Source organism: Manis pentadactyla, chromosome 14, assembly GCF_030020395.1.
Source record: "Manis pentadactyla isolate mManPen7 chromosome 14, mManPen7.hap1, whole genome shotgun sequence".
Taxonomy (NCBI): domain Eukaryota; kingdom Metazoa; phylum Chordata; class Mammalia; order Pholidota; family Manidae; genus Manis; species Manis pentadactyla.
The window spans coordinates 8,312,657-8,328,304 of NC_080032.1; the positions used below are offsets into that span (position 1 = coordinate 8,312,657).

At 48.3% G+C, this 15,648-nt stretch overlaps 1 protein-coding gene across 3 annotated transcripts in view; it reads left to right on the top strand.

Annotated features, from left to right (window-relative positions):
* The window catches only part of AP1B1 (adaptor related protein complex 1 subunit beta 1), a 55,566-nt gene that overhangs the window by 19,070 nt on the left and 20,848 nt on the right, over positions 1-15,648 (top strand). For all 3 annotated transcript variants that reach the window (XM_057492277.1, XM_057492279.1, XM_057492278.1), the window contains exons 4-11: positions 2,035-2,170; positions 2,947-3,192; positions 4,373-4,563; positions 5,338-5,559; positions 7,976-8,096; positions 8,556-8,651; positions 9,653-9,768; positions 10,096-10,261. In XM_057492277.1, coding sequence (XP_057348260.1) covers positions 2,035-2,170; positions 2,947-3,192; positions 4,373-4,563; positions 5,338-5,559; positions 7,976-8,096; positions 8,556-8,651; positions 9,653-9,768; positions 10,096-10,261 — 1,294 coding nt within the window. The remainder of the gene's footprint in view (positions 1-2,034; positions 2,171-2,946; positions 3,193-4,372; positions 4,564-5,337; positions 5,560-7,975; positions 8,097-8,555; positions 8,652-9,652; positions 9,769-10,095; positions 10,262-15,648) is intronic.

The window sequence follows — 15,648 nt, forward strand, 5'->3', positions numbered from 1 at the left end:
ATGGCCACAGGCAGTGAAGTGAATGTGGCTGAACCCCATCAGACTTCAGAAGACTGCTGCCGACTGGGGAAGGTGGCCTGGTCTTCTAATTCTTTAGAAGAACAGGAAATCTGGATTTTTCATTGTAAATCTCCCTGGTTTAGATTGCCAGATGATACTTAATAAACAAGCACAGCAAATGAGCCTGTCCAAGTAAAGCGCACCTACACATTGGAGTTTTCACCAGTTTGCAGCCTCTGCTTGCGTCTGGTTGCTGGAGCAGATCACGTATAAAAACGTTGCTGCACCTTGGCTCATGCTCTGCCCCTGCCTGGAATGCCCCGTTCCCCTTTCCATTTTCCCAGCACATTTTTCCATCTTCCAAAACCCATGCAAGGCTGTTGCTTTCCCTCCACACCCCAGCCCCCTGCCCAGTGTGCAGCATGTGCTCTGTGTTCCCATCACAGCCCCCATTCTAGACTGTCCTCTTCCTATGTGTGCTTGTGTTTCCCCGCCCACCGCATGGTAAAGTCCCTGAGGGCAGGGACTGGATTTCACAACTTAACACTCGTGCAGTGTTGGCGAGTCTGCAGAATGCTTTCAGCTGTGTTTTCCTAGGAATTCCTTACAGTTCCTGTATTGTAGGTAATGATGCTTTTACTGCCAAATAAACAGTAAAAGAGGAGTACAGTGACTGCCCAAGAGTCACGTGGTTAATGGCAGAACTAGGACTCAGGCCCAGCCCTTCCAAAATCCTAATCCAGGGCACTCTTGTCCCTAGCCTCTCCTTTGTGCCCAGCCCCGTGCCTCATAGGCCTCAGTGCTGACATGCAGTAGCTCCTCATCTAAGTCCACGGCAGGGTCACCCTGCTCCAGACTTCCCCATGGATTGCCCTGTCTCGTTGCTGCCCTCAGCAGGGAACCTCCTAACAGTGCCCCAGGGGAAACCGTCCTGCAGAGAGACCTGCGGAAGACACCGTGGCAAAGGGATCAGGGCATCTGCTGGGGAAGATCAAGTCAGCTGTTCCTCCCCTACCTCCACGTCCTGCCTGGTTCCTCATCTTCCAAGGTGATGGATCAATTTCAGCACGGACTAGACTCCTGCCTATTCAGGCTCAGGAAACTCACTTTGACCTCTTAAGTCTCTATGTTACCATGACCTTGCCCATAAAATCACAAGATGCCAGAGGGGAAGTAATGATTCCAGAAACAAAAATTGATCTCTAATCATATTTCACATCTGTGAATATCATATTTCACGCCCGTGACTTGGACGGTAGGTACTGTCTAGGAAAGGGTTCCACCCAGAATAACAGCACTTATGAGCACAGGCTTGGAGTCAGACCCGGCTCCTCAGGCAGGTTATTTGGTGAGCCTCAGTATTATCTTCTGTAAAATGGAATAATTCTCTGGCTTCGCAGGGCTGTTAAATGAGTTCAAGTATGTAAAGGCTTCAGTGCCAAGCCTCGTGTATAGTGTGTGAGCCGTAAATGCTGGGCTGGGTTTTAGTGGGCGCCTGAGCTGGCCCTGTGGTGAAAGCAGCACGGCCCATCCCTGGTTCCCTACAGCCCTCTGCAACCAGCAGCCCAATGTAAGGGGCCACGCTAAGTATCAGGGAAGGAAAACAACTGCTTTCATTTACTTAGCACCTGCCAGATGTCAAGGACCAGATACCTTAAGTATATTATCTTCTTTAATTATCACAAGGGCCTGACAAAGGGGGCGGTTTGTGGTACCTTTCCTGAAAATGAGGAAAGTGAGACTGAGGGGATAAAGGAATCCCTAGTTTCTTACTGCTGGCCAAGAGGCAGAGCCAGAGCTTATTTATGAACCCTGTGAAAAGAACAGAAGACTCTTTGTTTTTAAATCACCCTTTGGAATTCCATTTCTTCCCGTAGGTGTTCAGGATGCCAGAGCACCACTGATGCCCTCCCTAGGAAGTCCTGTTCTTCCCCTTCCCTCCTACCCACTGTCTTCTGTCCTCTTAGCTGCCTGAAAAATCTTCCTCTTCCTTTCTGCAGCCTTCCCCACACTGACACCATTTAAACCTTCCAGTGCCCTTTTCCCCGATGTGGTGAACTGTATGCAGACAGACAACCTGGAGCTGAAGAAGCTGGTGTACCTGTACTTGATGAACTATGCCAAGAGTCAGCCTGACATGGCCATCATGGCTGTCAACACCTTTGTGAAGGTGACTAGGAGCTCTGGGGAGGAGGGATAGAGGTGCTCTCTGCTCCAGCACCCCTGGATCCCTGGGGTGGGGCACTATGGCCCTGGGTAGAAACATTCAGGCTGCTTTTCAGGCCCGCTGACACCCAGCCTGAGGGCCTGGTCTTCCAGCAGAGGGCTCCCATTCTCTCAGAAAATCAGCTCTACAGGCCCTGCTAACTCAGTCTTTTAGAGGTTTCCTAAGGCCTGTTGATCCCCATGTGCCCCTGGGATGAGCCATTGCCTGGTATCCTTTGCCCAGCAGGATTCAGCAAGTGTCTGAGAGCTTCTATGTTCCCCTTCTAGACTTTGCTCATTTCTATATTTTCTGTCCTCCAAATTGAGAAAAAAGCAGGAACTTCAATTGTCAGCTCTATGCACCTTTAGAACCTTAGCTCCCCTAGTCCTGTTGATGCTCAGATATGGGCAAAGGAGGGGTTCTGTGGCCCAGTGGAAAAATTGAGGGTTGTATAGCTGGATGTGGGCTTGAATCACAGTTCTACTCCATGATTCAGTGAGCTCCCAACCTTCCTGAGAGCTTCAGCTCCCACACCTGTAGAGTGGGAACAGCATTGTATGTCTGCTGTGAGAATCAGAGTCAACATTGCCTAAAGCCCCTGCACAGAATCTGGCAAATGCCAGGTGCCCATATGTGGCACTTACTTTTGTCGCTATTAGCCAGTTTGTGGGAAATCCACAGCAGCTGTCTGATGTCACTCAGCCTGCCCCTGTTCCTGGCCAATGGCTGCTTCCCCTCAGGACTGTGAGGACCCCAACCCCCTGATCCGGGCTCTGGCTGTACGGACCATGGGTTGCATCCGCGTTGACAAGATCACAGAGTACCTGTGCGAGCCGCTCCGGAAGTGCCTAAAGGATGAGGACCCATATGTACGTAAAACAGCGGCTGTGTGTGTGGCCAAGCTCCACGACATCAATGCCCAGCTGGTAGAGGACCAGGGCTTCCTGGACACCCTTAAAGACCTCATCTCTGACTCTAACCCCATGGTAAGTTGCTGCCACCCATGGTGCCACCTCACAACCTCTTGAGTTGCTTGGGAAGACCTTAGCCTGGCCCACCACCAGGCAGTCCCCAGTTCCTGGAAGTCTGAACCTTGCTGGGAGAACTAATTGTTCTCGTGCCTGCAGTGGTTCTGACACCATCTGTGGAGTGAGCTGGGTCTGCATTCCCCTCTCTGTGCCCTCTCTAATGAGCTGTGCAACCTTGGGCAAGCTGTCTAATATTCCAGAGCCCTCTTTTCTTTATCACTGAGAGGGGTCTGATTCTGCATGGCTGGCAGGAGTGCTGTGAGGCTTAAGCTGTGAAGGTAATGTGCCTGGTGTGGCCTGGCACACAGTGGGCGTGCAGCCAAGACCACTGCCCTCCTTTCCTCCAGTCACTGTTATTGTCACCGTCTTATCACCAAGACTACTGGTGAACTCTTTTCCATTTCCCCACATTTTTGCAGGACTGTAGAGGGTCACCCTTGAAGTAGCATAGCCTGGAGGACAGAGTACCAGGATGTGGCTGGGAGGGGAACCTGTCTCCTCACACAGTGATGGCAGTAGTTTATAGGGCAATTTGGTGGGTCCTGTTTAAAATGAAATGCACAGACCCCTCGGCCTAGCCTTCCCACTCTGTGTCGTATAGAAACATTGATCACACATGGGCACTGAGTAACCAGTATAAGGATGGCTACTGGAGCACTGTTTGTCATTGGGAAGAGTCGAAAACCATGTGAAACACACCTGCAACACCAGAGGGTGGAAATGGGTTGGGGGCCCAGAGCTTCTCCTGGCAACCCCTTTCTACTCCAGCCCTTGTCTGTTCCCAGCAGCCCTGAGAGGCTCTGTGGGAATCTTCTAGCTTTGAGAATCGGAGCTGACAGCCCTTGAAGTAAGCTGCTGTACCTGGTAGGCGGGGGCTGTGTGGTAGGTAGCTGGAAGTGCTTTGTGTTCCCAGGCTCTTGGAGCTAGATCTTTCTTTGTTTTGTTTTGCCTATTCTTTGTCTTTAATGGCAGGTACAGTTATTTTAGTTTCAGTTTACAGAGGAGTCAGTAGATTGAGTGTTTGGAATGGGTCTGTACACTCCAGACACTGCACTTTGGGTCTTACTCCTTTCAGATCAGCCTCTGACCAGCCAGTATTATTAGCCCCAGCCTCTGCCCCTTCTGCCCTCTCAATCAGGTGGTGGCAAATGCAGTAGCTGCCCTCTCAGAGATTGCTGAGTCTCATCCCAGCAGCAACCTGCTGGACCTGAACCCACAGTCCATTAACAAGCTGCTGACAGCCCTGAATGAGTGCACCGAGTGGGGCCAGATCTTCATCCTGGATTGCCTGGCCAACTATACACCCAAGGACGACCGGGAGGCCCAGAGGTGAGCAGCCTGCCCCTTGCGTGCCAGCCCAGCTGATCTCATCCCTGGGGGCTCCAACCATGAGCTGGACCTCAGGCCTCCAGTGGGCTCCTTCCTGGGGTCTTGCCCCACAGACCCACCTCAGACGCATTTCCAGGGAGGCCAGAGCCAGGCTGTCAGGGTGTTGCTTTAGGCTGTCAGCTCACTGCTTGTCAAGGGTACAGACAGAAGCCAGGACCTGACCTGGGAGCTGGCAGAGTCCCTGGTCACCTGAGGCTGACAGCAGAATCACCACTGGCTGAATTTTCACTGGCTGCTTGGGGCTCTGGGGGTGCTCCCCATGCATTAGATTGTCCTTAAAGCAACTCTGAAGGCGGCGCATCATCGTCCCCATTTCACAGGTGAGGAAACTCTGGCTTAGAAATTGTGCAGATCATCGAGCTGGAACTCCTGGTCCTAAGAAACATGATCCCGTGTCCCTTTGGAGCACTTGAAGCAGGAGAAGGGGAGGAGGGGAGGGACATTGATCCAGTGTTTACTGACTGCCAGGCTCTGTGCTCTGTGCTTTAGATGCATTGTCTCCTTAGAGCTCCAGTAGCCCAGTGGAGTCGGCAGCATCTCTGTTTCCTAGATGGGGAAACTGAGGCTGTGTGGTTTTAACCTGCTTGGGGTCAGTTAGGCAGCAGAACCAGGATCTAGTTCTTCTGCCTACAAGACGTGCTGTCTTGGTAACTAAGAACAGGGTGTTTCCCCTTGTCTGTCTCTCCTGCTTGCCCCCCTTGGAACGGATCCCAGCATCTGTGAGCGGGTCACCCCCAGGCTTTCCCATGCAAACTCTGCGGTGGTGCTGTCTGCAGTGAAGGTGCTGATGAAGTTCATGGAGATGCTGTCCAAGGACCTGGACTACTATGGCACGTTGCTCAAAAAGCTGGCCCCGCCCCTGGTCACACTGCTATCGGCCGAGCCCGAGCTGCAGTATGTGGCTCTGCGCAACATCAACCTCATCGTGCAGAAAAGGTACCAAGACTGCCACATCCTCTGTGGGCAGCAGTGTGCACTCAGTGTGCAGGGCTCAGAGTCCTGCACAGAGGGACTCTGACCTGTCACCATGCAGAAAGTCTTGATAGCTGAACCCAGGGGTTCTCAGCCAGACACATCTTTGTCCCCCAGGGGACATTTGACAATGTGTAGGGACATTTGGCAATGTATAGAGACATTTTTGCTTGTCATAACTGAGGAATGCCACTGGTGTTTAGTGGGTAAAGGTCAGGGATGCTGGTCAACATCGTACATGCCCAGGGCAGCCCCCACTCCCCTCCAGAGAGAACTATCCAGCCCCAAATGTCAGCAGTGCTGAGTTTGAGAAACCCTGGTTTACCCTAACCAGGTAGTGCCAGGCAAAGTCTACTGTGGTGCTTCTTAACTACAGACAATGGATGGCTCCATAGTCCACAGAGCCCTCCTGAAACTGTGTAAGACTGTGTGTGTGTGTGTGTGTGCGTGTGCGCGCGCGTGCGCCCAGGGACAGAGTCCATAGTGTTAGCCAGAGCAGCTTGGGGGACACCAGGGTGGTGAGACACAATGGACTTTGCATCAGCCTGCAGGCCAGGGGGAGGAGGCTTGTGTCAAGAGTTCCTCAGAATGCTGTGCAACCCATTTCCTTCCCCACTGTGGGAACAACCGCAGCAGTGAGCCACTGCTCCTTAAGGAAGATCCCTGATACCTGGGGTGGGTGGGGCTGAAAAACAATTAGCAGTGCTGGTCCCAGGGGCCCAGAGCAGGAGGGGTTTTCTGGAATGATCCGGTGAGGAGGCCCTGCAGTCTCCTCCCAGCCATTTTGGTTTACTAGTACACTCAGCAACTAAGTTGCGAGCATCCGTGTGTTACAGCAGCCCCATTGCTGGGAGCCCCTTTACTCAGAGGATCAGGGCCTCCTGTCGACGTCTTCTCTTGGCAAACAGCACACACTCCTTGTCATTGTAGCTACAGTCTGGTTCTTAAGACACTGTTGGGGGCGCAGAGATACAATGGAATCCAGACAGTTGTGAAGGTTTGGGAGGTGCATATGGGAAAGCTTTCTGTGTGCCTAAACAACAGGATGAGATGAGGGGTTCCCAGCAGTGGTGTGGGATTTAGTAAGCTGTGGTGACCTATAGATCCCGATCAGCATTGAAGGGCACCCTGTGCTGTATTTAACATAACATAGCAAATCTCTTAAGAAGCTGGCTGTGCTGCCAAGGCACCACCTGGCCCACTCCTCTCATGGTTGGGCAGCTTTTGCCAAGTCCTGAGTGTAGAAGTCATGTCTGGAAAGGGTATAGGTATGGTGACCCTTGTTAGCGCTAGATGTGTGACCTGGTGCAAGCCTCTGTACCTCTCAAGTTTCCTCCTCAAAGAAAAATGAGGCAGCTGGTGTCCGTTGAGCGCAGAGCAGTGACCCTGGGAACAGCTCCTGCACCATGAGTGCCTTCTCTGAGGCAGGCATCGATCGTGCTAGATGCTGTTGTGTAGGTATCCATGCCAGGGTCCCCAGGACCACCCCCACACTCAAAGGCCACTGGAAGGACCAAGGGAGTCAGCGTATAGTTCGCACGGCTAAGATTTCCTGTGACATAGAAAGGCTACATAGCTGGCTCATAAGGGAGAAAGATGCAGGTGGAGTCAAAGGAGCTGTGCGTGTACAGGCTTCCTTATGCTCCCTCCCTGCTGTTGAGGGGGTTGGTCACACACAGCACACTCTTTCCCCAGCAGCAAAATGCAGCAGCACATGTGTAATATCTCTGTGCAAGGATATTATTTGAGAGTCAACAACCTGAAATTTTATTGGGAGCTGGTCAGGTAGGCACCAGCTGCCTGGCAGCTACCAAAATCCTAGACTCCCAGAAGGAAAGCAGGTATTGAGCATAAACCATGTTGTTGGATTGTACATCTAGTCTAGGTATATCTAACTACCTTTATCATTGAGCGAATGGTGAGAACACTCCCTAAAGTCAAGCTCCCAGATGCCAGGCCATCCTATTTAAGACACTAGAGAGACTCAGGCATGCAATGGTGACGGTTTCTGACAGTGTCATTCCCGATTCATGGCTGAGGAAGCAGGCCTGAGGTCACAAGCTGGGACTGGAACCAAGGTCTGTCTGATTCCCACACCTGTGGCCTGGTACCTGCTGCCCCTCGAATGTGAACTGTCTCTTGCTCATATTCCTTCTTGCCTTCCTTGGCTGTGGTTGGACGCACAGTGGCCAGTCAGAACCTTGCTTAGGCTGATTGCTGGGCCCTCTACCCAGAAGTGTGTAGCCATGGCAGTGACTGCCTTCACAGATGTCAGGCTCCATGTCAGACCCCAGATATGATACAGCAAACGTGGAGGGGTTTTTCTCATAGGGCTTATACCTTGCTTTTTGCTCTTCGGGCAATCCTGCCCTGCAACCAGGCCAGAGATCCTGAAGCACGAGATGAAGGTCTTCTTCGTGAAGTACAATGACCCCATCTACGTGAAGCTGGAGAAGCTGGACATTATGATCCGCCTGGCCTCCCAAGCCAACATCGCCCAGGTCAGCAGAGGGCAGTGGCTGGGCTTTGGTGTTGGGCAGCATCATCACCAGTGAGCTGTGGTCTCTGGGCAAGCTGCCAGATCTCGCCATTAGCAGTTGATCTCATGAAGAGTGCTTATCAGCATGGGGCTCTGTAAGCAAGCACTCAGCCAATGCTAACTCATATTTTTGTGACTAATTTGTTCTCCCTATTATTACTTATCATCCAGCCATTGAAAAAGTGGTAGTTAGGAGGATATATTAGCTACATAACCTCAGACAAGGGTTGCTCAGCTCTACCAACTAGTCCTTCACTTCCCTCTGGAGGCACCTGACAGCTCTCTGCCTCCCTCGGGCCTTCCACCTAGCGCACGAGGCAGAGGGCCTTCCTTCTAGGGGTCTGTGTACCCACTGCCCAGGGTGCTTCAAGAGGTTGCCCCACAAGATATCCCAACCCCATCTTCTCTGTCCGGGCCACAGGTGTTGGCAGAGCTGAAGGAGTATGCGACAGAGGTGGATGTGGACTTTGTACGGAAGGCTGTGCGAGCCATCGGCCGCTGTGCCATCAAGGTGGAGGTGAGACTCTGGGACCTTGTCCTTGGCGGGGGAGCAGAGGGAACAAAGCTAAACCCAGGAAACCAATCTGATTTTAGTAGAATCTGCCAGCTCAGGTCCGGGAGGGCCTGAGGGTCACTGCTGGAGGCCCAGGGCACTCACTGGTTTGGTTGGGCTCCTCCTCACCTTCTAACCTCCTTTAGACCTCCAAGATGTTGCGGATGAGATGAGCCCATGAGAATCATGGGTTCTCTGCAGCACTGACTCAGAGGATGGGGCGGCCCCAGCTGGGGGTGGTAGACTTAGCTTTCATTTCCTGGGGCCGTGGGCAAAGGCTCTGTTGACTGTTTGGCAAGTAACATGACTCAGCATGTGCCCCTTTCTCCAAGCTCCCAAGGGCCATCTAGACCCCTGTGTCCTGGCATTTCATTCCTCCCATTCTCTGCCCATGGAGATGTTCCTTGGCCACTGAGCCAGCAGCTCTCCTTACATGGGTCCACTGGGGACTAGGGGACCCTGGGACAGCTGGTCACCCCAGCCCCTCGAGGGGTTTTCCCCTTGGCGCCTGTGATGGCATCCTGGCATCCTGTGGAATCTCTCCCACAAGCACATTGATGCAGTGTGTGGAGTAAGGAGGAGGTTAGGGGAGGGCTGGTGCAAGCAGACACAGTCTAAGGGATTTTGGTCACGGGAGCCCATTTTATGACACAGTTAGAAGTGAGGTGGGGTCAGGCTGGAGCTTCATCCCTCTGCCCTCAGGCCTTGGCCTGGACGAGGTCCAAGGACCCTCCCCACTCTCAGTAGCTCTGCGGGCCTTTTCAGCTTAACTGCCCCCCCACCGCCGTGCCCACTGTGCGCAGGCCATCCCACTGGACTAGTTCTTCCATCTGTGATCTAGGAAGAGTGTTCTCCTGCTCTCCTGCTGTGACAGGGAATGACTGAGCCCTGGGCAAGCCATGTCACTGGGGCTCTGCTGGAAACGGGTGCAGAGGCCTTGCCCACACTCTCCTCTCCCCGCACAGCAATCTGCGGAGCGCTGTGTGAGCACTCTGCTGGACCTCATCCAGACCAAGGTCAACTATGTGGTCCAGGAAGCCATCGTGGTCATCAAGGACATCTTCCGCAAGTACCCTAACAAGTATGTGTCTGCCCCTCCCAGTGAGGGTGACGCGGCTCTGCAGGGGATGGCAGTGGGGAGGAGAAAAAACGAGGGGGAGCCTCTCCTCTCTTCCTTCCCTCACTGCCGCAAGCAGCATTCTCAAAAGAAACCCTTTGTTTTTTCTTATTTCTCCTGAGCTGCCCCTCCTCTGCTTCTAAGAACAAAGTAAGAACTGAAATGTAACAGCTAAAATTCAAATCTTATTAACTCACCACCTTCTCGGAGTCTCTCTTGACCCCTGCTGGGCCTCCCCTGGCTTACCCAGGCTCCTGCATTGCTCACACGCTGGCTGTGCGCTTGTCCCAGGTACGAGAGCGTGATCGCCACGCTGTGCGAGAACCTGGACTCGCTAGATGAGCCTGAGGCCCGGGCTGCCATGATCTGGATCGTGGGCGAGTATGCTGAGCGGATCGACAATGCTGACGAGCTGCTGGAGAGCTTCCTTGAGGGCTTCCACGACGAGAGCACCCAGGTGAGTCTTCAGGCGGGCAGTGCGCCGGGATGTGGGCTGGGCCTGTAGCTCGGCATCACTGTGGTCCGCCCTGCCCTGACACGCTGCCCTCGGCCAGCAGCCTGAGGGCCCTGCCCCTCCGAATACTGTGCTGATGGGGTGGACAGAACGATGAGTGATGAGTGTGTGGCAGGTGTGGCCCCATTTGTCTCCCATGCTGCAGTGCCCAAGGGGATTGTGAGGACCGTCTGTGATGGTGTGCATTGAAGGCAGGCAAATGCTTCTTGTTTTGTTCTAATTTCATATTTACCTATGCATAGGTAATACACTGACTTGGTTAAAAATTGAAAGATATAAATACATAGTGAGAAGTCTCCTTCCCAACACTGTCCTGACCGCTAGTTCTTCCAGAGACCACCAGTGTTATTTATTGGCTTCTTGGGAATACTTACAGATGCATCCCGCTATACATATGTAAGCATACATGTAAACAGTTGGCTCTCATTATTCACGGTCCTTACATTCTATAAAGTCACCACAAACACTGAATTACTGAGTACTGAAACACTGTTCCTTGGAGAAACAGGTTCAATCAGTATATAACCTTGTTTTTGTCTGTTTCTATTTAAAGACACCTTATTTAACATGTATTCTCGATTCATTAACATTGAACTTGAGGCCAACAGCACTACCACTCATGCCTGACCAAAGCTTATCTAACAGTATTTTCTCCGTAAGACACATCACAGCCTTGTGCTTAGCAGCAATACTGGACACCCTTTCACCCTACACTTGGGGCTGCTTTAAACAGCAAAATCATCATGAAAATGCACAAAACTGGGAAATATGTGGCAGTTATTTACAATTTGAGAGCTAAAGCAAAAAGGCAAAGAGCGTCACCTCTTTTGACCTCAGCTAGGAATGTGTATGTCAGGCAACTCAAGTTTTTCACTGCTCTGCATGTGTCTGTGAATGGGAATTTATTTTGAGGTTACAAGTAAATTTTAGCAAATCAGCAAATTTGAAATGTGGACTCCACGGGTTAACGAGGACCAACTGTATGTTTCCTCTCATTTATTTATTTATTTATTTTTATTTTTTTTGTAGATAATTATTTTTTATTGAAGGGTAGTTGACACACAGTATTATATTACATTACATTAGTTTCAGGTATACAACACAGTGATTCAACATTTATATACATGATAATTCTAGGTACCAGCTATCACCATACCAAGTTGTTACAATATTTTGACTATATTCCTTATGCTATACATTACATCCCGGTTACTTATTTATTTTACAATTGGAAGTGTGTACTTTTTGTTTGTTTGTTTGTTTGTTTTGTTGTGAGGGCATCTCTCATATTTATTGATCAAATGGTTGTTAACAACAATAAAATTCTGTATAGGGGAGTCAATGCTCAATGCACAATCATTAATCCACCCCAAGCCTAATTTTCGTCAGTCTCCAGTCTTCTGAAGCATAACGAACAAGTTCTTACATGGAGAACAAATTCTTACATATTGAATAAGTTACATGGTGATCAGTACAAGGGCAGTCATCACAGAAACCTTCAGTTTTGCTCATGCATTATGAACTATAAACAGTCAGTTCAAATATGAATACTCATTTGATTTTTATACTTGATTTATATGTGGATACCACATTTCTCTCTTTATTATTATTATTTTTAATAAAATGCTGAAGTGGTAGGTAGATACAAGATAAAGGTAGAAAACATACTTTAGTGTTGTAAGAGAGCAAATGTAGATGATCAGGTGTGTGCCTGTAGACTATGTGTTAATCCAAGCTAGACCAGGGCAATAAAACATCCATGTATGCAGAAGATTTCTCTCAGAATGGGGGGGTGAGGTTCTAAGCCTCACCTCTGTTGATCCCCAATTTCTCACCTGATGACCCCCCTGCGACTGTGCCTGTCTTAGGTTGTTCCTCCCTTGAGGAATCTTACCCGTCTATGGCTAACCAGTCATCTTCTGGGGCCATACAGGGAAATGTAAAGTTGGTAAGTGAGAGAGAAGCCTTATTGTTTGAAAAGGTTAGCTTTTTACTTCTTTGCATATTTATGCCCTGTGGCTTCTATGCCCAGCATTTGTCTTGAGGTATCTTTACCACTTGGAAGAATTATGATACTCGGTAAATTTGATATGAGGCACGAATTCTATTTAAGGGTTGTAATTAGGAAGGAAGAAGAAAAGCTATAGAAGTAGCAGGCGGAAGAAAACATGGGAAGATTGATTATTTCTTTGACATATCTTCTTGTAGAGTAACTTCAGCATGTATAGGTTTTAAACTACTAATTAAATTGTGCACACACATTAACATAATAGGAGTATAGTTACATAACCAAAGCATATCTGTAATTACCAGCCATCTCCAGTGAAACCAAGAAAACCAGTTAGGCACCTTAGGCATTTGTGAAAACTTATCTATGATATGGTGGATATTGTCCAACTGAACTTGAACAGTCTGAGAGAGATCAGACAAATTAAAACAACCCATTCCTGGGGACTGTTCACATCCCTTATGTTCTTTTAACAGTAAATAGTCTGTAGTTGTAAGATTTTGGAGCGCTACAATTTGCACTTCTCCTAATTCTTGGTTGAGTTCCAACAGTATAGATCCAGTCAAATTTGTTGTTTTACTGTATGCACAGGCCAGCTTAGATATCTCCTTCCTCATTCCCATGGCAAGTCCAGGAGCTGGTGGGATGAGTGCATCTACAGCTGTAGCAGTGCATGGATCTTTGTTGGGGTTTTTTGATGATCATCTTCTGGCATGAGTCTTCCAGAGAGTGCTGATGTTGGAAGTTCTTTTTCATATCGTATCTTAGTTCATTTTCGGGGTAGCCCAATTAGGCTTTGATCCTCTGTATAAACACAAACAGACCCTTTGCCTACACTTTTATATGCCCTTTATACCCTTGTGTAGAACTCATTGGAGGTCACCACACAGGAACTGCCTTTTTTTTCTTTTTTTTTTTGATATCATTAATCTACACTTACATGACGAATATTATGTTTACTAGGCTCTCCCCTATACCAGGTCCCCCCTATAAACCCCTTTACAGTCACTGTCCATCAGCATAGCAAAACATTGTAGAATCACTACTTGCCTTCTCTGTGTCGTACAGCCCACCCTTTTCTCCTACCCCCCATGCATGCTAATCTTAATACCCCCCTTCTCCTCCCCTCCCCTTATCCCTCCCTACCCACCCATCCTCCCCAGTCCCTTTCCCTTTGGTACCTGTTAGTCCATTCTTGAGTTCTGTGATTCTGCTGCTGTTTTGTTCCTTCAGTTTTTCCTTTGTTCTTATATTCCACAGATAAGTGAAATCATTTGGTATTTCTCTTTCTCCACTTGGCTTGTTTCACTGAGCATAATACCCTCCAGCTCCATCCATGTTGCTGCAAATGATTGGATTTGCCCTTTTCTTATAGCTGAGTAGTATTCCATTGTGTATATGTACCACATCTTCTTTATCCATTCATCTATCGATGGAAATTTAGGTTGCTTCCAATTCTTGGCTATTGTAAATAGTGCTGCGATAAACATAGGGGTGCACTGATCTTTCTCATACTTGAATGCTGCATTCTTAGGGTAAATTCCTAGGAGTGCAATTCCTGGGTCAAATGGTAGGTCTATTTTGACCATTTTGATGTACCTCCATACTGCTTTCCACAATGGTTGAACTAACTTACATTCCCACCAGCAGTGTAGGAGGGTTCCCCTTTCTCCACAGCCTCGCCAACATTTGTTGTTGTCTGTCTTTTGGATGGCAGCCATCCTTACTGGTGTGAGGTGATACCTCATTGTAGTTTTAATTTGCATTTCTCTGATAATTAGCGATGTGGAGCATCTTTTCATGTGTCTGTTGGCCATCTGTATTTCTTTTTTGGAGAACTGTCTGTTCAGTTCCTCTGCCCATTCTTTAATTGGGTTATTTGTTTTTTGTTTGTTGAGGTGTGTGAGCTCTTTATATATTCTGGACATCAAGCCTTTATCGGATCTGTCATTTTCAAATATATTGTCCCATACTGTAGGGTACCTTTTTGTTCTATTGATGGTGTCTTTTGCTGTACAGAAGCTTTTCAGCTTAATATAGTCCCATTTGTTCATTTTTGCTGTTGTTTTCCTTGCCCGGGGAGATATGTTCAAGAAGAGGTCACTCATGTTTATGTCTAAGAGGTTTTTGCCTATGTTTTCTTCCAAGAGTTTAATGGTTTCATGACTTACATTCAGGTCTTTGATCCATTTTGAGTTTACTTTTGTATATGGGGTTAGACAATGGTCCAGTTTCATTCTCCTACATGTAGCTGTCCAGTTTTACCAGCACCATCTGTTGAAGAGACTGTCATTTTGCCATTGTATGTCCATGGCTCCTTTATCAAATATTAATTGACCATATATGTCTGGGTTAATGTCTGGATTCTCTAGTCTGTTCCACTGGTCTGTGGCTCTGCTCTTGTGCCAGTACCAAATTGTCTTGATTACTATGGCTTTATAGTAGAGTTTGAAGTTGGGGAGTGAGATCCCCCCTACTTTATTCTTCTTTCTCAGGATTGCTTTGGCTATTCGGGGTCTTTGGTGTTTCCATATGAATTTTTGAACTGTTTGTTCCAGTTCATTGAAGAATGTTGCTGGTAGTTTCATAGGGATTGCATCAAATCTGTATATTGCTTTGGGCAGGATGGCCATTTTGACGATATTAATTCTTCCTAGCCACGAGCATGGGATGAGTTTCCATCTGTTAGTGTCCCCTTTAATTTCTCTTAAGAGTGACGAGTGACTTGTAGTTTTCAGAGTATAAGTCTTTCACTTCTTTGGTTAGGTTTATTCCTAGGTATTTTATTTTTTTTGATGCAATTGTGAATGGAGTTGTTTTCCTGATTTCTCTTTCTGTTGGTTCATTGTTAGTATATAGGAAAGCCACAGATTTCTGTGTGTTGATTTTGTATCCTGCAACTTTGCTGAATTCCGATATTAGTTCTAGTAGTTTTGGAGTGGAGTCTTTAGGGTTTTTTATGTACAATATCATGTCATCTGCAGATAGTGACACCTTGACTTCTTTAACAATCTGGATGCCTTGTATTTCTTTGTTTTGTCTAATTGCCGTAGCTAGGTCCTCCAGTACTACGTTGAATAACAGTGGGGGGAGTGGGCATCTCTGTCTTGTTCCCGATCTCAGAGGAAAAGCTTTCAGCCTCTTGGTGTTCAGTATGATGCTGGCTGTCGGTTTATCATATATGGCCTTTATTATGTTGAGGTACTTGCCCTCTATGCCCATTTTGTTGAGAGTTTTTATCATGAATGGATGTTGAATTTTGTCGAATGCTTTTTCAGCATCTATGGAGATGATCATGTGGTTTTTGTCCTTTTTGTTGATG